This window comes from Artemia franciscana, chromosome 5 (genome assembly GCF_032884065.1).
Source record: "Artemia franciscana chromosome 5, ASM3288406v1, whole genome shotgun sequence".
NCBI classification, from domain to species: Eukaryota; Metazoa; Arthropoda; class Branchiopoda; order Anostraca; family Artemiidae; genus Artemia; species Artemia franciscana.
This window is the reverse complement of record NC_088867.1, coordinates 31,292,051-31,316,916: the sequence shown is the minus strand read 5'-3', so window position 1 is coordinate 31,316,916 and position 24,866 is coordinate 31,292,051. Positions and strand designations below refer to the sequence as shown.

Here is a 24,866-nt window from a genome sequence, read left to right as displayed (position 1 = left end):
TTTAAGCTCGTTCAGTTTCCCCCAGAACACCTCTGGACTTTTCAAGTGTTGGGGTGGCAAATGCTTTGATTCAGTAGGGATTGATCGCCACTGAGAGCTCAATTCTTCTAGAGATTTTCGGTTGACTAAGTTAGGAAACATGACTAGTACTGGTACTAAATCCTCTCGGCCAGAGGCAGCCACAACCGGGTCGATCACTTTCATTTTCTGCAGAACCTTAAAGGTTGAGTTGCAATAAAAGCGGACATAAAACTCCTTTGCCAACTTCACATAAAACTTCAGACACACTAGTTTGAACGCATGCACTGTTGGGGCAGGAATATTTTTCTCGATAACCTCAGCTTCCACGTTTGCTCCCACATAGATTCGTTCGAGAGGCAAGAAATACTCTCGGTTGGACGGATCATAGGTCCCTAACGGCTTTTTTTCAACTACTTCCGGACGTAGGAAGTTCCTTAGGATAGTCCCAAATACCGTAGAGACCTCGTTGCAAAGGCAGTGCAGCCTAACCCCCTCAGCTTGAAACAATATGTTCAGCTTGTTGACTTGCGGCAAAATGAAGCCCAGGAACTGCAAGTACAGTTTCGTGTACACATTTTCCATCATTTTCAGGACCTTTTCAGCAGAGGCCGACTTGATGGCCTTGAATTCCTCGTAAAAGTACACTTTCAGAGCTCTCCACTGTTCTAAAATTCGCATAACTACGGACTCGAGAGACAGCCAACGGACGTCACAGACTTTCAGCAGTCTATGGTTTTTCGTATCTGTTATCCCCTGAAACTCTGCATATGCTGCAATAAGCTTTGGTGAATGCTGTATATAGTTATATACATCACGGACAAACTCATCAAATTCTAGTGGGATCTCTTTGGAGGCGTTAGACGCGCATAACGCAAGGCTATGGCACACACAGCCTGAAACAATAACATACGGATTGTCAATTTTCACAAGAGCCTTCAGCCCCGTTACCTCCCCCATGTTCACAGAGGCATTATCCCATTCGAAATCTATGCAGTTCTCTTTTGGGATATTTCTGACGCTGAGTAGCTTATCTACTTCTCCCTTCATTATCTGAGCTGTTGCTGATGGCACCTCGACAAGTCCTAATAAGCGATCGCAAACACGTTTTAACTGAGGACACCAGAAGCGAGCAACAACAGCCATATATTTAACAACAGATTTGTCTGTCGATTCATCCAACAAGATTGAAAACTTGCATTTCTGCAATTTCTCTGAGAGAGCCTGGTCTGCATCAAGTGCCAAATAAAAAGCAGAAAAAAAACTCTAAATAAAAGCAGACAGACAAGTCGCGAGAGTATTTGCCATAGCAATGAATGGTAAAGGTTCCGTTTACAAGTAAAAATCGTTCTTTTTTTTAGTTTTGGAGAAAATGTACTGAATTTGTACCAGTTCGACGTAAATGTACTGATTTTCTGACTTTAAAAAAAAGTTGTACAGATGTACAGGTCAGAGAAAAAAGTACTGAATCTGGTACAATTGTACCACCCATCGCAACACTGGTCCCCATTTCAGTTTTACAACCAATTGTGTCTAAAAAAAAGTAACAGCTAAGTTCTTTCTCTACTGTTTAAGATTTTTCTTGTGCTAATATCAAGTACTTAATACATTTCGAAACGACAAAAACAAAGGCTGGTTATTTTTTTTTTATAGCTAAATCTAAGAAAAATTTGTAGAAGCCGCATGAAATTCCTCACAAGTACTTATATTTCTCTTAAGTTGACGTATTATTGGAAAAATATGTCTTGTTTTACCGTACATTATTTATGTTCATGATCAGTTGCTAAGTCCTACTACTAGTTGTTTCTTCTCTTGACAAGTTGTTATTTTTCTATAAACATGGTATGTACACGAACGGGACTGGATTGCTTTCAAACAATAGTATTGTTGCTATGGTAACTAAAATCCTGTTATGCTGCAGCACATTCAAATTCTTGTGGAATTTTTCGTTCAATCCTCGAAAAAAACTGTTCTTCCAAAAGCTTTTATTTTTGCTCTTGTACAAGGTTTTAAAATAGGAGATGAGCCCTTTGCTTTTGGAAATAATTATATATTCCTTATTTAGCCTTATTTTCCCTATTTATTGTAAACTCCTTATTTATACTATATATATATATTCACATAATTATTCACATTCACAGCAACCCAAAGGTGAAGAAAAAAAAAATCCTAAGAATCATTGAACTCTCCAAAAATTTCTAAGATACGTCTTTTTTGTTAGTTGTGTTTTTACGAGTTAGAACTCATAGTAAGTTGTTGATTTGGCTCATTAGATGGGCAACGGTAATTGCGATCCGTAGAAAGGGGTTAGCAGCCTTTATCATCATTCCAAAAATTATCCAGAATTTGTGGAAGTTCTTTCTCTGGATGGATCTCAAGCGAACACTTATAAAAAAAAAAATGATACTCATAGGGTCAGCAATGTAACTGAAAATAAAGGATGCAAGCTCCTTGAATAGTGTTAGAAGCTCGTTCTTGTATTCAGTGTCGCATGCTAGTCTTTTTTTTTCAGTTCTTCATACTTCTGCTAGCCTTGCATTGAATGAAAATTGGGATCCGGATGTCAGGTTAGTTTGTTTCCATATTATTCTTTTTTCTCTCAGTATTATCACAATAAAAATGTTCCATTTGTCATCATCTTTCATTCATTTAATAAGTTAGTTGCTATTCACTTTGTATTGAACGGATGATCACAGAAACTGAGAAAGGGCTCTATCGATCGGAAATTGATAGTTGCAGTGCCAATTTATTGACGAAAAGTGATATGGTGGTAGCTAGTCGCCCTTGTACCCTTTTTACTTATGTGTAACTTTATAACCTCCTGGGTTATAAAGGTCATTTCACCCGGAATGACCGAAGGTTAAAAATATATGTCTCCGAGAAAGACGTAACCTGTGCAGCCCCAAGAACGAAGACCCCAAAATCATGGGATCTGTCTTAACTTTTCAAAACTAGGATCATCCAATAAATGTGGATCTGTGAATTGAACCCATTAACCCTTCAAAACTTCAATTGGGTATCATCCACCGCCAAGTTTTAGCAGAAAGGTAGGTATATACACATTGTTTAATTCAGAATCATTCAGGATTTTTAGTTTATGTGCTATAATGAGCCAAGTACAAACAGCAGAATTACTTGGTACAAAAAACAGCAAAAGCCCTCAATTAGTGCAAAACGAGCCACGTTCGAGATGCGAACTGACTCCGTGCAACGTAAATTGAACTTTTATCTAATCTATTAGGGTAATAATTTTCAGTTTAATTATCACATAAGTAAATAAAACAGTAGTCTTATTGTCGAGGCAAGCTGTCCCAGTGGCAACACCAACTAAATTTTTATATGAGTTGTAACACCGAATGTAATGTAAGTTTTACACTAAAAAAATAGTACCGTAACCTTACCTTAGAGCTTAGTTTCTCCGGTGCCATTAGTGTGGCATAGGGCGTTGACAAAGCCTCCCCACTCGTCCTGGAGCGATGCTACAGCAGTGACATCTTCCTATTCAGGTACTAAAGAAATCTCAGCTATCCTCAGGTCTCGGTTTGAAGTTCGTCGCAAAGTGTTCTTTGGACGACCCCGTGTTCTTTTGTCGCCTGGTTTCCAGTCGAAGGCTGTTCGAGGAAGGCGGCCTTCTTTCATGCGGGGTACATGTCTAAAGTATTTACACCTCTTCTTCCTTAGAACAGCAGTAATGAGAGGCTGGCCAGTTCTATTACTAATTTCAGAGTAACTAACTTTCTGTTCCCAGTTTATGTTCAAAATTCTCCTTAGGCATATGTTTTCGAATGCAAGAATTCTCTTTTCAAACTGTTGATTAATCTTCCAGCACTCACTTGCATAGAGGAGTATGGAGACCACATTACTATTGAAGAGACATAACCTCAGTCGTATCGAATATTTGCTGCTCCTCCAAATGAGCTTTAGTCTATTAAAAGCTCCGGTTGACTGACAAATTTTGTGTTTAATCTCGGCTTTTATTTCGTCATCACGATCGATCCAGCTACCCAGGTATTTGAAATCGTTCACGTGTTCTAGGTTTGTATTTTTATGATGCAGAACAAGCGGTGAACTTGTGATGGACATGCTCTTTGATTTATCAAAGTTAATGGTTAGCCTAACCTTTTCTGAATTTTCTATAATTACGTCAAGTAGCTGCTGCAACCTCTGTTTAGAATATTCTAGCAAGACTACCTCTTCTGCAAAATTCAAAACAATAATTGCTTACTACTTATTTTTACGCCATATCCAGAGTTTCGTCTTAATATGTAGTCCATTGTAATCACACTAGAAGAAATTGGAAAGTACATATCCATGACGCACACCATACTTGATATTGAAAAGGGCGGTTGTGCCATTCTTGGTCTTCACGCAGCACTCAGTCTCTTCGTATAGGGAACAATCATGCTAACTAATAAATTTTATGCTATAAAAATAATACCTTAAAATTAAAAAAATAATGCTTTTAAAAAAAATAATTGGAGGGGAACTTTTTTTTCTTTTCTTTTTTTCGTACACAGCGGCCGCATTTGTTTCACTTAAAAATGAAATTATTTATCGGAGATAAGAATGAACGGATTCATCAACGCTTGTTCGGCAGTCTAAAACTAGACTTCCGGTGCTGAGGCTTCATGAAGTGTTGCATTAACTATCAACCATGGATCACAGTTGTGGAGGATCACAAGGACAATGTCTATTGGTTTTCTCTCGAATTATCCAGTAAAACGCTCTTATGAATATGGATACCGTAACAGGAGTCTAACCCTTTTCTCACTGAGATCTGATGAAGCACGAACTCTTGACATTATAATTATAACTGTTGATCAGGTTTTGCTCAATAAAGTCTGTAAGCCCGAACAGTAATTAGGTTTGTGAAAAAAATATTAACACCTTTACTATTACTGCTTTTACAGAGATTGGTTCTTATGCAGACCTTTAGAAGGCATTGTCCTGAGCCTAACTCTTGCTTTACGCCAAGTTTGGTTTAGATCTGGTGTCAGCTGCTCGGTAGAAGCGTGGATGGCAAGAATCTAGAGAGCCCTTCCTCCTTCACCGAAACAAGTCTGGTACTCCTAAAACATTAAATGCTACGTCAGACTAGGTTGTTTGAGAACTGACAAATCTTCCCGATTACTTTTCTGATGAAGTGAATTTTGGAATCTCCCTGTCCCTCTCCCAAACAGTTCGAGTCAGATCCTGATCACAAACTCCTTTAGCAAAGGTCATGGTAACCAGAATTTTGAGGACATATTTCCCTCATATAGGTATTATTGGGTGCAAACTTCCAATAGACTGGACTAGGATACTTACTTTTATTTTTGACCGAGTTTAGTTAAAATCCGACAACCTGTTTTTGGGGAGTGTTCTTACAGCCTCTTTTCCTTTCTCCCACAGAGGTTGGAACGGGTCCACAGACATCCTAAGAGGCTAAAGGCTCATCTCTTTTCCCTTCTCCCACAGAGGTTGGGTCGGAACCTTATCCCCAAAAGATGTAACTAGGACATGAGCTTTTACCTTTTGCAAAATTTTAAAAACTATTAACCCCTTCTTCGAATCCAATAACTCTTTCTTTTAAATGTTCTTAAAAAATAATTTATACACTCCGTACCTCCCCTCCCCACCCCCGCATCAGCCAGATCGAGTGCGAACGAACTCTCAAAGAAAAAACGAGATGATTATCTCTTATTTCCCAGTCAGTTTGGCTGCCATCCAACAATTTTTACTATAGATATCCCAGGGGCCAGAGTCTAGAAACCTTGTCCCTCCATAGAGGTCAGAATGGATATGGACTTCAAAAAGGCAAATTATTTCACTTACTTCTGACCGCTTAGTTGAGATCCGGAGCCCCTTTGGTTGGGTGTCAAGATGATAAAGTTTAATGACCCCTCCCTTCTCCCAAAGGTTGTATTTGGTTCCGGTCTAACTAGTACTTTTGCTTTTACTTTCTGCAACATTTGGTAAGGATCCGACCAGTTTTTCTTGTTGATAATATGAAGAGATAAATTTAGGGACAGTCTTTTCTCCTCGTAAAGAGTATGGGCTATGCTCGGATACCCAAAAAGCCGAACTAGGATGCTTTTACCTCTCACGAAGTTTGGTTTCTGGTTACCCATTGACATTCACTCTGTTTAATGCCCCCCCCCACAGATATCAGACCAAATATCAGACATCCTCTGCTTTAACTTAGTATCTGCATAATTTCACGTTTTCGAGAAAATCCCATAACAGTGATTTTTTTTTCTCATTTTGGAACGGGAAAAGTAGATGAAGTATACAGTTGCTTCGATAAGCTTTCTGGGGTCTGTTTTTTCTGTTTATGCCACACCTTTTTTGCTGGACATAGATGCTATGCTTTTTCTGTTTAGTATGACTGTACTAGATTTTGACTGTTGAAAACTGGTGAAATTTTTTTTAACCCTGTAGATACAAGGTTGTTTGTCAGAGAATATAACAAATAGAAAAATTCTGAATGCATCATCGAACTTGGCGTGTCGACATCAAGGGAGATACAGCCTTAAAACTTAAAATCGGATTTTGTCAGTATGCTAGATTTTGGCAGACGAGAGCCAAAAATTAAAACGACTGCTCTTACTATTACCATCTATCAAGTTTGTTTGAAATACGATAACGTCTCTTGGTGACCTGACAACAAGAATTTAAGCCCTTCCCCCTCCCATTCCCGAAGATAACGGGTCGGAGTTCATAATAGCTAGGGTGATAGCTCTTAGTTACCACCAAGATTCGTTGATCCGACAATTCCTTCTGTTAGATGTCCTGATGACATGAATCTAGGTTATCCCTCTCCTGTAGATTTCTTATTGAGACTGTAAGCTCCAACATAACTAGGATACAAATTCCGGTCCCTACTCAGGCATGAACTGGGTCACTGCTTGACTTTTTTCATTCTACTTCTGAGTCCATGAACACTCATGGAATTTTAGAAAGTTTGATGAAAAGCGAATATTTTGTTAGAACAACAGAAAATTCAGTGTCTCTGATTGTCCGGTTGACTTTTTCATGTTTATTTCTCAGAAATCAGGAAGAGATATATAGTTTTCTTTTTACCTTTAGCCTCCAAGAGATTATCTCAGGGTTTGTATCAGTCTGACACTACTGTTCCGTAAGAAGTTTACTTTCGGAGTTACGACAGTTAGGACTTGTTCATATTATTTATTAGGCTATGCCAGACAAAAATTGATTTTAATTTTTTCTGAGAATTTTTCCTATTGTTTTACGATCATCATAACGAAAAGAAACTACAAAAGGTGTATAAAAACTTTTCATTTTGGATCTTGACACCTAGGAGCATCAAATGACATTGAGAAAGAAGAAATTCTATAATTTCATTGCAAATATAACTATGTCCTCTATAAAACGTAGTCAGCCTTAGTAGCCTTTTCATTTGCATTAAACATATGAGACATATTTAATCAACAGACAAAAAAAAAGAAAAGAAAAAGAATCTCATTATTTGAATTTTTTCATCATCTAATCCGCTTGTTGAGTCTGACCCTCATTGTTGCAGAAACACGAAGCAGGGAATGGTATTTCGGCTCAGGAACCAGTTTTTTTTTTTTTTTTTTTTTTTTTTTTAATGTGCAAATAATACACCTTAAGTATTTACAAGTGCGCCCGAGTGACAGTTCACAGTTTGCTATGTTGTATGTATAAGGATTGGCACATTAAAAAATTTTAAGTTTAGTATCGTCAGCTTGTCATAACATCTTGGGCAACGAAATATAAATGAATATAAAAAAAGTGTCCCAGCACAACAGTTTGAGACTGTCAGTGACAAAGGATTTTCTAAAGTTTTGAATAGCAGTTTAGTTAATTTGTGTATGAAAATTGGGAAAAAAAAGTAGTCAACCTCAAACAAATTGCTATACAAATGACTTTTTCACTACCCGGCAAAAAATGTTGATTGAGTAAATACCAGCAAATGTGATTACATATGTCATTTCTGCGCTCTTTTTTTGCTGATGAACATGAAAATAAATGTTTAAAGCCAAAAGATTTGTTTGGGTCTTAAAGCTTTGAGAGAAGGCGAGGCTGGGAGAGAGGTTGTCTATTGTTTTCTATTGTTTCAAACCCATTTTTTTAAAGAATTGTTTCCATTTTTCAGTCTCTTCTGAGTGATGTAAATGGAAAGTAAATGGAACCACAACCTCTTTGAAATATAATTATATTCTCTTTTCTAAATTGAAATTCATTTTTTTCTGATAAATTGGGATCAAAAGAACACGAAAATCTATATGAAAAAGTCATACTGAATGATTTTCCCGATTGCGCATGTCATCTTTTCAGTGCTGAACTCTCCTTGGATAATGCAATTGTGCTATGCAACGCTTCATGCTTTTATTGGGGGTCTCTATTTTTTGAAAGTAACTTTCTTAGGAAAACCTCCTGACAATAATGCATAAGCTTCATCAAATATAATATACAGTGATATCTAAATCGGAATTACTTCTGTGTTTATTACTGCTGTAGAGGCGAAATATTTTGTCTGATATCCTTGGATTCAGCTGCTGGAGTATGATGGTGATCACGGTTCATTTTTATCAGTAGTTTGTAATTTAAAGACGTGTTTATATCCATGTTCATAAATAGACTACATAACAGACCATAATATCTATTCCAATTATTTAATTAGTTTATTGAACAATAAACTAACACTTGAAGTTGTTGAATACCTAATGTAGGCAAATGCACAGAAAATATGCGTGCAAAATATTCCGCGTATATTGAATCGGATTCTGGTGGATTCAAGTCGAGACTTGAATCCGATGTTTACAGATTAAAGTATGACTGTCAACTGTCGGTCTTCGTTTACATTTGGAAATTCCAAGATGGACCAGAAAGAGGGTCATTAGATGATTAAGTAAAACTGACTTAGATTGCGCTTAAAAAAACTTAGAGTTTTATTAGTGTGTTTAATATTTTCTCGTTTTTTTTTAAATAACCATAGTTTAATAGATTGACTGCTATTATCTTCGACTAACCTAGAAAGTCACGTTCTTGTGGACCAGCATCATACTGTCCATAAACCCTCGTGGTGCGCGCCTTTTCATTGGTGTTATTTTGCTTCAACTATTGTGTAGCGCTTTTGAATCGACGGCCTCACTTAGGCTACTAATAAGAAATAAAAGCTAAAAAACTACCACATGTAAAATAGTGTTAAAGGTTGTGCTAAATAGTATTAAATTAGGTTTGAGAGCTTTCTAGATTGTAGAATCTATATATATATAAATAAGTTGTCTGTCTGTGGATCAGGTGACGTCATGTTTCTGTGTCGACTGACGTCATGAAGTTAGTTGTCGTCATTTTTGCTATGATGGTGACGTCATTAAAGATATTTAAGACATATATGTTCACGTAGAAATCTATAAATGTTTAAGTTTAAAATGACTGATGAACTTACAATGGCAAAAGCCGATGAAGATGCTCAAAGAGTCTATGCCAAAAAACTTGCTGCTGATAGAGAAAGTCAGAAAAGAAAGCGTGCCGAGGAATCAAAAGAACAGCAAGGAAACAGGCTTGAGGCTAAAGAATGCAAAACCGCGCAGTTAGATGAAGATCCACCTGGACAGCGAGAGTCAAAACATATCAAAACTGAAAATGATAGCGATGATGATTGGGTTTGGGATTTTGACTTGGATAAGGTCATCAATGCCTACCAGATTTTAGTTAAAAAAAAAAGGTTCGGCGATATGTATTTCATAGTGAAGCTGAAAAATAAAGAAGAAAAAGAAAACTGAAAAAAGAAAAAATGTAAAAAACTAAAAAATACTAAAAAGAAAAAACACTCAAAGAGAAATTACAGACCGGGACACAAATGACGACTGGGACAGAGGGAATATAAATAATGACCGGGACACTCAAAGAGAAATTACAGACTGGGATACCGGGACACAAATGACGACCGGGACACAGGGAATATAAATGACGACCAGGACATAGGTATTTAAGAATATCGTTCAAAGACAAATTTTTAATTGTAAGAAGACCGTTGAAAGAGAAATTTATAATTGTAAAATGACTGAAGAACCTACAATGGCAACGGTACCACCATCGAAGTAGATAACCAGTGGGTTTACGGCCAACCTACCATCTTCAAAGATACCACGATAGGAAGACTCTACACCGTTCACCCCAATCAACATGAATGCTTCTTTCTACGCCTGCTTTTGGTGAATGTACCCGGTCCGACATCCTTTGAGTATTTGAGAACTGTAAACGGTACTATACATGACACTTACCGTAGTGCATGCCAAGCTCTGAATTTATTGGAGAATGACCAACACTGGGATAACTGCATCAATGACGCGTGCGAAACGTCAACCCCAAGTCAAATTCGTGCACTTGCTCTCCATCAGCTCCTACAGAGTTATGGGAAAAATATAAGTCAAAAATGTCCGAAAATATACTCCATCGAAAACAGTTAGAGACGTCAGATATGACTTTTGATTTTTCATCAGAAATTTATAACTACACTTAGTTATTATAGAAGATTTGTGCGTACGTATGGCAAACAAACCTCTTCAGGATTTGGGAATGCCCTCACCTAACCGTATCGCTGCTGTTTCGACATGTGTAGAATTGGATCGTGAACAAAGTTACAGTACGAGTGATCTATTGTCGTATGTACAAAATAACATTTCCAAGTTAACGTCGGAACAAAAAGACATTTATGATACGATAGACTCAATTTCAGGACGTATACAACTACCTGCTGATTTCTGTAATTTAGTGACGTCCAAAAATGAATTGATTGAAAAAGTATTTCCGAATATTCTAAAAAATTATAAAAATAATAAATGGCTAAGTGAAAGAGCGATTCTCGCACCCAAAAATATAGACATCCACGAAATCAACAATATTGTTTTGACCAAGATTCGAGACCAGGCAGTCCTTTGCAAGTGAGTCGACACAGCTTTGGAACCAAATGAAGCGGTTAATTATCCATCTGAATTTTTAAATTCCATAGGTCTTTCAGGGTTTTCACCACACGTGCTACAACTAAAAATAGGCGTACCAATAATACTTTTAAGAAATATCAACCCACCAAAGCTTTGCAATGGCACGCGACTTGCCGTAAAAAAAAAACAATGGAAAAACTAATAGAGGCCACAATCTTGACAGGGCCTTTTGAGGGTGAGGCTGTTCTTATTCCTCGCATTCCCATGATTCCAACGGATCTGCCTTTTCAATTTAAAAGATTGCAATTCCCAATTCGATTAGCATTTGCAATCACCATTAACAAAGCTCAAGGTCAATCATTAGAAAAATGTGGTATAGATCTTAATACTGATTGTTTTCCCATGGACAATTGTACGTTGCATGTTCGAGGGTCGGTAAACCTGACAATCTATTTATATGCAGCGACAATTGGACAGCGAAGAATGTTGTATATTCGCAAGTTTTATGCAGTTAATTTGTATTGTATCTATCTATCTATATAAAAACGAGTTGTGTGTATGCATGTTTGTTTGTTTGTAAAAAGAGCGTTTGCATATGACGTCATTATTAGTGCATACGGCTTTGTATATGCACAGACAATGGGAAAGCCAAGAATGTTGTATATTCGCAATTTTTACGTAGTTTAACTCCTGCAGACGAAATGAATGCTTGCCTGAAAAATTCTAATTTATGGGCACACGTAAAAATATTAAAATTAACTACAAATATGCGTGTCCGATTGCAAAACGATGACTCTGGTCAAACATTTTCAGATCAATTGCTGGCAATTGGAAACGGAAAGCTCCCAGTAGTGGGAAAGCCAAAAATGTTGTATATTCGCAATTTTTACGTAGTTTGAAACACATATATAAATCTATCTATATTCACAGGTGGGACACAGGGACACAACTACAATGGTGCGTAACTAATATGCCGCGTAACGACTTACGCGCGTGGGGGGGCGCGAAGTGCCCCACCAACTAGGTGTTGGGGTGGTGCGAAGCGCCACCCCAACAGCTAGTAATTGAAAAAATAATATGAATCTCTATAGCAAATTCACGTTTCAAGTATTGTAATTTGGTTCTAGACTGTCTGTGTTTTATTGTTGTACTTTTTCTCTTATTTCATATTATTTTTTATTTATTGATTGTTATCATTCTTCATTCCTTTAGAAAAATAGAACATGGATTTTAAAGATAAAGAAGGTATATATTTTAAAGATAATTCTACTATACTATTTTTTCAGGGTTGACATGGAAATGATGCTCAACAAGCTGATACCTGAAAATGTTACATATAAACACTCTTGCGAAGGTCCAGACGACATGGTATGTGATCCTTTGATCTATTTCCAAAATCTGTGTCCCAAGTATTTTTAATGCTAAGATTTATTTAAAAAAAAAGATAATCAGCCCCTTCAAAAGCCTCAGATATACGACAATTATATTTATATTTATATATATATATATATATATATATATATATATATATATATATATATATATATATATATATATATATATATATATATATATATATATATATATATATATATATATATATATATATATATATCATATTAAGAGAAAAGGAGAGACCGAGGTTTTGGGGAAGGACATCAAAAAGCGTTTTCATATCCTGAGATTCCAAATCTAAATTATATAAATCTTACAGGAGAGCCGCAGGAGATAAACTTACATGACAGTCAAATATACTCTTGTACGTTTATCAAAAGATCTATTTTACCCCTATTTCTGTGTCTAAGAAAAGAAGATATAACGCTTTTTCGAAAGCCAGACACCTTGTTGTTGTTGGTGTAATTGAATGGAGCTTCCAGAATTTCTTCTCTGCTTCAGAACACCTGTAACTATGTGCGCCAGACACCTATAACTGTATTAACAGTGAGAAAATGGATCGGAGAAGTTGGCAGAGCCATCTAAGAATGAGGTACTGACCTCCGTTTGAATAAAAACGCCGCAAGGCGTTTTTGAAGTACAGCAGGTGAGATGGTCATATTAAGTACTGTTAGTAAGGAGTTCTTTATTGAATATTTTCTCTGACACTGTGAAAGACTGTTTTAAAGGTAATTCCGGTTCCAAAGAGTCCCATTTAGAAAATGAAACTGGGATACTCGACCAAATGGTTCGAGTTGGTGGTTTGAAGCTCAAACGTTGTTTGATCTACTGAATTGTTGCTTATAGATGTTTGTACAGCTGGCAGAAGTCAATTTACCTGAAAGAAAAAGATACACTGGAGTTGTGTCCGCTCGAAAGTGAGCCTTTTGTTTCTTGTTGTTCTGGTCGATTAGTTTACAACCATGTTGTCATAACTAAAAATAAGCTAAACAAATTTTAAAAATTTATTACCCGGACCTATAGGATCGTCATGTTTTAGGTCTAAATCCAAATCTTTTGTTTTTTTTTTTTTTTTTCAATAAAGAAAAAGGATGAATTTTTGAATTAAAGCATGTGACTGAGGAACCTCGCGTGTAACTGAGAAATATTTTAGTAAATCATTCTGTTATTGCTGGAAATTTTTATGTATGCACATTTTATATTTCTACTACTACTAACTATACACACTATACACACTCCTCCGTCCCAATCTATCTAAAGCTTCCCTCTTTACATCATCCTAAGAAATTCCATTTTTCCTTAAATCTTTCCAACAAATCTCCTGCCACTTTATTCGGGGACGACCTGCTTTTCCTTTGGCTCCAGATGGTTGGCCGAAAAGGACGATCTTTGGCAATCTATCATCCTTCTTCTGCAGAACGTGTTCTGGTCATATCAACCTTTCTCTCATTATAGCTCTAGAAATCGGGATAGAACCGTATTCTTCGTACAGCTTACTGTTTGAAATATATATTCACGCCTATAAATATTACACTACTTCGGGGGGGGGGCAGCCCCTAACATATAACTTAGTTAGAAAGAGGTTCTTTAAGCCCAAAAATTCTGAAGAATGATCCATCAGTCGGAATCCCGTGCAAATGCTCCCACTCGCCCTGCGAGTGGCTCCCACTCCCCTGGAGATCGCCCTGCAGCGCTGTTTGCAGTCACGGCTCTGGTTAGGCAAACTCGTGACAGGTCCACCCAGACGCCATTATGAGGCTACACAAGCAGTATTACCCTTTCGGAAATGGAGACGGAGGAAAGAGTTTATGTCAGAAATGGGTCCCCAAACCATCAAACAACACCGGAACAACACTTTTTGCACCACTACTCTTAGGTTAATAATTGAGAAGTCCCTTCGTTGTCAAACACCTTTGGTCCTTAGTTTTATCGATTATGAGCAAGCTTTCGATTCTGTTGATAGAACAGCGTTAACAAAGGTCTTATCGTTATATGGTATACCAGAAAAATACATTAAAGTGATTTGCGCTATGTACGAGAATAATACTGCTGCGGTTAAGGTAGGAAATGAGGTTAGCAACTGGTTTTGTATTAAATCAGGAGTTAAGCAGGGTTGTGTTCTATCCCCCTTTATATGGATCATTTTGATGGACTTCGTCTTAAGGAGCACAGGAAAGGCAATTGGAGACCATGGAATCAAATGGGGAGGAAGAACGCTCCCGGACTTAGATTATGCTGATGATTTAAGCATATTAGATGAAAGTGTGAGCAAAATGAATGAATTTTTAGAGGTTTTACGAGTTCAGGGTGCTAAAATAGGCTTGAAAATTAATGTTAAGAAGACTAAGTCACTAAGGTTAGGAATAAGTGAAGATGAACAGGTGACCTTAGGTAACGAAAAGATTGATCAGGTTGGGAGCTTCAGTTACCTTGGTAGTATTATTAGTAAAGATGGTGGGAGCTGTGAAGATGTTAAAAGTAGAATAGCTAAAGCTCAGGGTGTTTTTTCACAGTTAAAAAAAGTTTGGAAGAATAGAAAGATAAGCCTACAAACCAAGATTAGAATATTGGAAGCTACAGTGATGACAGTGGTCAAATATGGCTCTGAAGCATGGACACTCCGAAAAGCAGATGAAAATTTACTAGATGTTTTCCAGAGAAATTGCCTACGGATTGTTCTGGGTACCCGGCTGACTGACCGTATTTCAAACAGTAGGTTGTACGAAAAGTGTGGTTCAATCCCGCTTTCTGGGGCTATAATGAAAGAAAGGTTGAGATGGCTAGGCCACGTTCTACGGATGAAGGATGACAGATTACCGAAGATTGTCCTTTTTGGCCAACCGTCTGGGGCTACACGGAAAGCAGGTCGTCCTTGTCTGGGTTGGGAGGATGTCATAAATAAGGATTTAAAGGAAATGGGAACTTCCTGGGAGGGTGTAAAGAGGGAGGCTTTAAATAGATTAGGTTGGAGGAGGAGCGTGCGTAGCTGTGTTGGCCTCAGGCGGCTTGGTGCTGCAGTGAGTTATTAGTAGTAGTAGTAGTAGTAATCTTAAAATCAAGCTAGAAATTTGAGAATGAATTAGTAAGGTAAGTGTCTATTTGCAACGTAGGGAAAGGGATTATGGTGATATAAAGGGGGCGTAAAACTCCTCTCCAAGGAGGTATTTTGGTGGAAAATGTAGGTCTAAAAGTCCATTACAAAAAAAAACATTACAAAATGTTGTGTATTTGCTATCAAGCAGGTTTTATTTGAAAAGATTTTCGAGAAGCTGTGTTATTATTGCCCCAAGGCTGGAAAGCTTTAGCTCCGGCCATTAAATGCCTTTAAATTTATAGGAGAATTTTTCTACAAAAGTTTCAAAAAAAATTCCATTTTTTGCTTATAGTGTTCAAATATATTAGGTTTTATGTCATTATATTATTTAATACTATTTTGAAGTATCATAGTTTTCCCCCTTAGCTCTTGGAGCTGTTGTCTTCCCCCTAAAGGACGGAGAATTACAGTAATAATTTGGCTTGCAAATCATATATTTTACCGGATTTTATGCTGGTATGCTTTATAAATAGAATGCTTCGAACTTTGGTTTTTCCAGACTTTTTGAGAGAAACCAACCTGTTACTCCGTTCAGAATCATACTATGTATTATTCTCTTGGTGTTGGAGTTGTAAATTTTAGTTACCTCTCGGTGCTCCCTGAGTTGGAATCCCCCCAACCCCATCTCCCCTCACTGAACTGCATGCCATTAAGGCCTGTTCATATGTGTGGCTGACTATAAATCAGTGCCTAAGTACCTTTATTTGGACTCATCAGGATTGCATATAAAAGAGGGAACAAATTATTTTCATTCAAAATGATTATACTTAAACATTGATATAGGGCTAAGCACGCCTGCCAATTTGATTTTATCTTTCCTACTCCTACTAAATAATACCACTTAAATTAGGATGTTTTGGAATATTAAGGAAAAAAAGTACAACAAGCCATTTACACATAATTAAAAACAAGTTTCAAACATTATTCGTATTATTGTTTAATGTGTTTGTGCAAAAACTTTTTTCTTTCTATCGTTCATTTGTTTATCAATTCAATCTTCCGTCTATTTAATAACCAGTATATGCTGTGTTTCACGTTATGTAGTTGAGTTTCATATCTTAAAAAACTAAGCATTGGGGTAGGAAAATGAGCTGAGGGAGGTATGAATCATTTTTTGGGAGAATAGGTTTGTTATTTACACATAATTAAAAACAAGTTTCAAACATTGTTTGTATTGTTGTTTAATGTGTTTGTGCAAAAACTTTTTTCTTTCTATCGTTCATTTGTTTATCAATTTAATCTTCCGTCTATTTAATAACCAGTATATGCTATGTTTCACGTTATGTAGTTGAGTTTCATATCTTGAAAAACTAAGCATTGGGGTAGGAAAATGAGCTGAGGGAGGTATGAATCATTTTTTGGGAGAATAGGTTTGTTATTTACACATAATTAAAAACAAGTTTCAAACATTGTTTGTATTGTTGTTTAATGTGTTTGTGCAAAAACTTTTTTCTTTCTTTCGTTCTTTTGTTTATCAATTCAATCTTCCGTCTATTTAATAACCAGTATAAGCTGTGTTTTTCGAATTTTAAAATTGCGATCGTTATAAAAATTTGAATTTCAAAGGAAAGAAGCAGAAATTGTATTAAGAATTTTGGAAGCTGCAGAAATGTTGTCATTTTTTTTGCCATTTTAATGTTGGAAATTATACCCATTAACCTCCAAATAGTATGTGCAGTCCACACAACCTGTGTTGTATCTTTCCCCGAAAGTGCATCGACTTGACTTAATGCTCCTTCCGAAATGCTTCCGGCGTCGAGAGTGATGCTACATGGTGCCTCCATTTAGACCGGTCTCTTGTGTAAGGATGTGGATGTCCTCCTGAATGTTTGCCATGACTAAGAAGGCACCTGTCGTGTCCTTCCATCTGGCTGGGGGACGACCTCTTGGGCGTTTCCCGCCGTGCAGCACGGGATCAAACATTAAGGAAAATAATCTCCTATTGCAATGGTTGCTTTTAATATATAGACATACAACATTTACCATGAGACGCCCTGTGCTGTAAGCAATCATGATTATGAACTAAAATATATTAATAAAAGCTTAGCCTCAATCCGGCCGTAAGTATAAACACCATTAACGCTATGATTCAGCAGTAATGCTGTCGCTTAGATAATTTAGCCTAATTAACTATCTCTTCTGTCTCCCATGTTCGTTTGAAATGATGTCAATGTTTTTGTTTCTTTCATTTGGTTCAATACCAAATACTAAATGTAAAATTAGCTCTTAATTGATTACTTTCTTATTACCTTTTGGACGTCAAACTACTAACACACCAGTTTTCTGGAACCAAAGGTTGACCAAAAAGCTCAGCAAAGAACCAGCGCGTCAGTGTTGTGGTGTCGTGTTAGTTAGTCAAAGTCAACTCTTTTCTTTTGTGAGATGTAAGAAGTTTGGCAAGAATATTGCCAAATTCTCTTCCATTAGTGGAAAGGTAGACTAGCCTAATCTATACTGTCAGTACTAGCAGCTTTGGTGATGATATTTAGCGTTTTTGCATATATTCCTTGGAACTAAGGCATGAAAACACAAACCTGTGAAGTTATATGATTTAGAAAAGTAAGGTATTAGTAGTTTGTTGAATACATTGGCACTTATTTTTAGTTGTGTGATTGTTGTATTGTCTATCATTGAATTTAGTCGTTTTTTTTCAGCCTGCTCATGTAAAAGCGTGCTTTCTTGGTTCTTCACTTACACTTCCAGTTAATGACGGCAAGTTAGCATTAGGGACTTGGCAAGGAGTTTGGCTTTGTGAACATAGGAATCATGCTGGGTCACGGAAGCTGATTGTCACTTTAAATGGATGCCCGAGAGATATCAGCCGAGATGGTGGCACGCGAAGTTTGCAGTCTCCTGGTCCGCGGGGAGCTGATTCGCCTGTAGCCTCGACTAGCAGCTAATTCTAGTTTTTAAATGTGCTCCTCCTTGGTTTTACCGTTGCAGGAAAAATTACGTTATGTTTTGATTAAAATGCGATGAAAAGTACGTGATCACCGTGTATTACGCTCAGTTTTGTTAACAATTTTGTGAGACGATCAAAGATTTGTTCTTCATTTTAAGCTTTTGTCAGAAATACTATTGCTTATTCCGCGTTTGTATCTTATCGAGTTTCTTTCTTTTTTTGTAGTCGCTATTTTCAAAGTTGCTCTTCAACTGAAAGTTCTTGATTAAGTTTGAGAAGAATTTTGACATTGGCTGTTTTAACTCTTATTCTTTAAACATGAATACCTTGCAACAGTGACTATTTGCGGATTGACCTTGACAAACAAAAACAAATCATTATCAAAACAGATTCAATTTTGAGAAGACAAGTAGGCTGTTATCCGTTAGCTAATATTTTGTTGCTACTTGCTTGTAACAAGTTCTTTGCCTATGAGTTTCTAGAGTAAGTTAATTCGACTATGCTTCGTAAGATCCACCTCAGTCGAACATGGGCAAAGTAAATTAAGAAGACCTGAATTTTCTACAAATTGAGGATATTTAAGATTTAAGGCTCCTTGGCTGGATTTATTGTAAATATACTGTGAAAGGTCTACACTGTAGCCGTACAATAGACTTCTTAAATGTAGCCGAAGTGCAAACAATGTATCATTGTCATTTATAAAGTCTGCCAGCATTAAATATACTAATATACGTCGTTTGCATTATAAAGGCTGCAATATGTTTTATTCAAGCCTGATTGGTTCTTATGTTTGAACCTTTTCCAAAGGTTGAAGAAAAGTTAATTTTAATCGTCCTTATAAAAGTATTATTTACTGTTTGGACGATCTTATTTTGGGATAGAATCTATCACTCGAACTGTTCCTTCCGAAAAAAAACCTTTCCGGTTGTCATTATGTTGCTTGATAAAAACGAAATGATTTTACTCGAAATAAGATATAGGATTAATAATAACAAAGGACGTATCTCGACTATATCTATAAATTTACGATCTAAGATGTATCGAATAATTGAAAATAAACTTATTTTGTCAGTTTTTTCATTCTAAAGTGAAGCATAACTTTTTCTATTTCTTGATTTACTTACAAGCGGAATTTGAAAAGTCAATTTGATACAAAATGGATTAAAAGAAAAAAAAATCTACTTACCTATTTTATATAGTTAAATTCGGAACGTTTAATCCATAGTTAAAAAAAAAATTAACCCATGCCCCATCTAGACCCGTGAGGTAAATGATCCTTAGTTCAGTTGTTCAACTATAAGAATTTTTTTGGAAATTGTTTCCTTGTTTCAATGGCATTTTGCTTTTTTGGGAATTCTTACAACGATTAAGTTCGTTTTTTTTTCATGATCATTTTGGTCACAAATGCTTTTAAGAAATTAGATTTAAATTTAATGCTTTGTTCTAATCGTCCACTCACACGGAAATGAAACTTTAAATCGGCCTGTTCCTTAGATGAATGCCCCAGGTGCCATGCCTCTTTTATGGTTCAAAAATATAAAACGCATTTGCTTAACACTTCATATTATTCTAGAAAATCGGGAAAAAGGACTTACTTTCGTTTAACTTTTTCTCTGGAGATTCTTGATTCCTGTACCCCTCCTGCCTCCCCTCGTCACAAATAAAAATAAAATGACATCTTTGCTCAATGGAACGTCTTGGATCTTCACTGCTTGGTCGTCTTGGACATTTTAAGCCTTAGATTGTTTTTGTGTTTTACGTTAGAAATTGAAAAAAATAAGAACATTGTAAAATAGATCACCTTTACCTGAAAAACAATTGCCAATATCATTAATGTAGAGTGCATTCGAAATCTTATTGTGATGGCACTTCCCATGATACGAGCAATAGCTTACAATAAGCCTCTAATCTATATAGAGAAGACCTAATGTTGCTTAATATAGCGGAGGCTTTTTTTTTTTTTTTAGCGAAAGAATCCCGAGTGAATAAAATAAGTTTTCAAAAGACGATTCAGAAAAAAATAGGAAAGCAAATGACTTGGCTTTTTTTGCTGTTGCCTCAGTATACTCCAGGTTGCGGACTGTCTTAGTCTGGATATTTAATCTCCACTATTCGATAGTGCATTCAAACTTAGTTGTTTTGTCGATTTTCTTCTTTTTCTTTCACTCTTGCAAATAAGTACTAGTAGTTTTGTCTGACAAATTCATTGCATTCTTTAATTTTCGGTATATTTATGCTTAGATGTTTTATCTGATGCAAAATCACAACTACTAATTCGCTAAAATCGTATTTTGGTCATTTTTTTAGTTTAGTTTACTTATATAGCAAAAATGAGTAATCAAGAAAACGAAAAAAACGTCACTGAATTTGTGTCTCAGAACCTCAAGTATTGGCAAAGAGGACTGTTCTAAACGTGTTTCACGTTTAGTCAGTCGCTAATCTTACAGCTACTGTGAATATATTCGATGAAACACATTAACATGATCTCGAATGCGCTCTTGATACTGCAACTATTCGTATATTTTGTGAATGACGCATGTAACTCGTGTCTTTTCATGAAAGAATCAAAGGACTTCTTTTTATCTTATTTTTTGTTATTATTAGAATTTGTTTTTCTTAGAACAGTCTTAATATGGCTATATGCAATAAATAATATTATTGAAAGAATCGGTTGTTTTTCTTACAGATAATACATTATCTGCTTTAGAAATATTGGAATCTATTGCTTATAATATTCTTGCTATTCCTCATCGGAACATTAGAATATATTTTAGGAATATTGGACCCATTTGCTTTGCCTAGTTTGTGTGATATTCCTTTTTGTCTGATTTCGAGCCATTCTCCGTCCGTTTCGTGGATGTGTTGATTTTATTTTTTGCATCGAAAGCTGGTTGTCGTATCTCTATTCGAATGAATTTTTTGACAATATATATGAAATTTGTATGAATTTTTTGTTGTTTTGACGGAAAAGAAAAACTGATAAAATTGATTTTTATTAATTGCAACTAGCGCAATTGATGCAAAATACCTAGGATAATGTAACCTGCAAAAATAATTTTGTCTCTACTACAAGAACTAAATTGATGTTACGCATGTAAAAACTGAAGTCAGTGCCCCAGTGATAAAAAAAATGAATGCCTATCTGGCATTCCTTAGTTTGAGTTTAAGGCAATTTATACTTTTTATTTGACTATTGATCCTATGATGTCCTTGGTGTTTCTCATGTTTTGCTCCAACTTTGTAGATCTATCCAAGCGTTTAATTGTTATTCATACTTGTTGATATGATTCATTTGTTGATAGTAAAGATACGACATTTAATTAATCATCTTTGATAAAATAACTTTGTACCGTGCTTCTCTCTTAGAACTGTTTTGTTTTCGCCATCTTATCTAGTTTCCCAGAGGTCATGCTTCAAGTGATTCCTATGTTGGTTTTGTTGTGTTGACTATTCAAAGTTTTTACATATGTTCTAAGCTTTTGTCACCTTATGGTTAGCTTCTATTGGTGCTTTTAAATATGTGTTTCGAAAGTGAAGCGAGTCGACAGTTTTATACACTTTATTTATGTTTGTTTACTGTTCTGAAAATTCTTTGTTTTAATTCATATTTTGTGGTTCTCGTTTTGATATGGCAACTTTTTTAATCTCCTTCTTCGGATTCACTAAAACCATAAAGATATTTCTGGTATTCTTAGGGGAAATACCTTGATTTTACAAAAATCAAAAGCTTAGGCTTTTTATTCAACTGGTTTGTTATGTGGTTTGCCGTCCCAAATTAAAGCACATTCCTTCAAAAAAAAAAGCTTTCGATGTATTACAGTTTGAAGTTAAGAAGGAAAATGATAATAAATGACGTATTTCGGTCACCAAGTGAATAAAAAGATACCAAGTGATTCAGCTGACGTTACCATTCGATATGCAAGGAGCGATTACTCAGAACTAAAAACTCGTTTTTTGTGGAAAATATGTTTTGATTTTGGACGGGCGTCGTACTTCAGATGTTTGAGGTCCGTGAGTACGTTCAGGCCATGGACTGTAGTTGAACCTCAATCTAGTTGAGTGACCGCTTTATCTCCGTTAGTCACAGCTACTCTGACCATTTTACCCACTTACTCTAGTTGATTTTTTGTAAATCTTGTCACTGGGTAGCAGCAGTGCGTAGTCACTTAACGATGTTGGAAATTTCACTTATGGATTTTTGACAGAAGAAGTTTTAGGGCATTTAAAAAGGACTCCATTTAAGTTCATCTGACTTTACTGACAACGAAACCTTGTCCGGGCTAGAAGTCAACCATGATCAACTATCTCTGTTCAGGGTCTGAACGCACTCCATAGCATCATTGTGTGCGTATTTTTTCAACCTCATTCATACAAGACACTGAAAAAAAAATGTTTCTAACTTTGTATGAACACATTTTAGTTAGAAATAATGAAAACTTTAAGAGACTGACAACGCTACTCATAGCAATAATAATTTGGGAAAGCAAATAATTTAAAAAGGAACAGAGCTTGCAGTGTTTTGATACTAAATTCATATTCGAATATCTCTGCTAAAGTCTTTGTATTCTAACATGAGAGTTGCAATGTAAGTTTTAAGAAACTGTTAAATATCCGAAAACTAGGAAAGATTCAGATGAGTGTCTCGAATCAGCGCAGTGCCCACAATCCCCACAACCAAGGAGCTTCTTGGTTAGTTAAGACACTCTTAAAAATAACGGTCGAAGTCTGTAATAATATTTGTTTGGGCAAGAATAACATTACTGTTGATCTTTTTTCTTTCAAGTAGAAAAAGCCTAGGTGGTCAGAATTCTTGGTTTATTCTTACATTGAATTACTTAGGCCATTACTCATTCATTGAAGTGCCAACATTCTATCATTATAGTGCCAACATTCTATCATTATAGTGGCTACAAGCAGACCAAAATAAAACGATCTATTGAAAGAAAAGCAATAAAGCTGAACGTTATCTTGAAATTGTTGAATGTTAAATACAACCTTTAAGCGTGATGACACATACATACTTTGACTTAGGTAAAATTTCAGCTTCTATTGATTATCTAACTGTGGTCATACGATTTTCATTGACAATCGTATAATTATGGAGAACTCCGGCTACATTATAAATATAAAAAGACAACCAAATCTATACTATTCTGGAAGGGAAATTAAAAATCGCTAATACAAACACAACTAAAATAGAATTGAAACTTATACAGCATAACAAAAATTTTTGTCAGCGTAACAAAAATGGTTGACCAATAAAAATATGATGTACTGATTTTAATTTCGCTGAGTTTGCCAAAATATAAGTCTCACTGACAATTGGATTATTGAATGCTAAATTGCAGAAGGCAATTACGATTTTTGGAATTCGTTTTTTCAATGACAGTCCATATCTAGAATCCATATTGTTAATGGATCTACCATACACTTGTAAATTAAATGCTTAAATTAGTTTTAAATTAAAAAGGCCTGCTTTAAAGCTTTTCTTTTCTTATGGGATTAAAAAGAAAGAAAATAAATTTTAAAACAAATTGCCGCATGGTAAAATGCAAAAGATGCGTACATATAATAATAGTAAAATGAATCATAAAATTTAAAAGATCAAAGCTGAACAAAAAGAGGTGACAGAGAATAAAACAAGATAAAAATAAAGAGGATAATGGAGTAATATAAACAAATTTAAGAATTTATTTGGGAGGTTTCCGGTATTTCTTGAGGGAAGGATAGACTCGAGGAAATGTCAGGTGTAGCGTAATCAAATGGAAAATTAAAAAAAAATAATAGGCTAGCCCTGTAGATCTGTAGCCCGGGTACGATTATATTTATTATTGGTCTAATCAGTATTAAAGGGGAACGATATTGTTCCATGACTTTCCTGAGAAATTGGAGAAAATTTATGAATCGGATTATAGAGCTCAGAGAATGTGTCTTGGGTTTGGCACCTCAAGAGTACAGAGTTTTAACATCAGGATATCTGGTTCATAATGAATTTTACACTGAAATCCAATTAATACGAATATCAATATCCCGAAATGCGAATAGCAAAAACCTGGCTGGTGGATATTGCATAATTACTCGGGGTTAAGCCAGTTGTATTGTAAACGATTTCATTCTGTCCAGATTCGGGAAAATCTGTCTAAGTTCAACAAAGTAAGCATTTAGTATAATTTAACATAACTGAAGCTTAAGACTTTGGTTTATGAGAAATTTGACAACCACTTAAGAAAATAAATTTTAAACTGAAAACTTTCTAGTAAGGAAAACGACTCCCCGAGAACACGGGGTTATACTTATATATATATATATATATATATATATATATATATATATATATATATATATATATATATATATATATATAGTCCGTGTGTGAATCGGAACCGTGAATGTTTGCAGAATCCGCATGAAATTTTTCGTTCCTTCTTTGTTCTTTTTTTTTTCATAGTTGCTTTTGCTATTTGTCCAGTTGTTTAATACGAGTTGTGAATGGAGCAGAGGCTGCTCATTTATCATTTATGAAATAAAACACCTTGTTGATTTA

General features: G+C 35.7%; 1 protein-coding gene across 2 annotated transcripts in view; it reads left to right on the top strand.

The window, feature by feature from the left end:
* LOC136027261 (UPF0047 protein YjbQ-like) overlaps positions 1–24,866 on the top strand; it is a 58,213-nt gene extending 33,347 nt beyond the window's left edge. For both annotated transcript variants that reach the window (XM_065704335.1, XM_065704337.1), the window contains 3 exons: positions 2,531–2,585; positions 12,218–12,299; positions 18,075–24,866. In XM_065704335.1, coding sequence (XP_065560407.1) covers positions 2,531–2,585; positions 12,218–12,299; positions 18,075–18,320 — 383 coding nt within the window. In that variant the 3' untranslated portion in view covers positions 18,321–24,866. The remainder of the gene's footprint in view (positions 1–2,530; positions 2,586–12,217; positions 12,300–18,074) is intronic.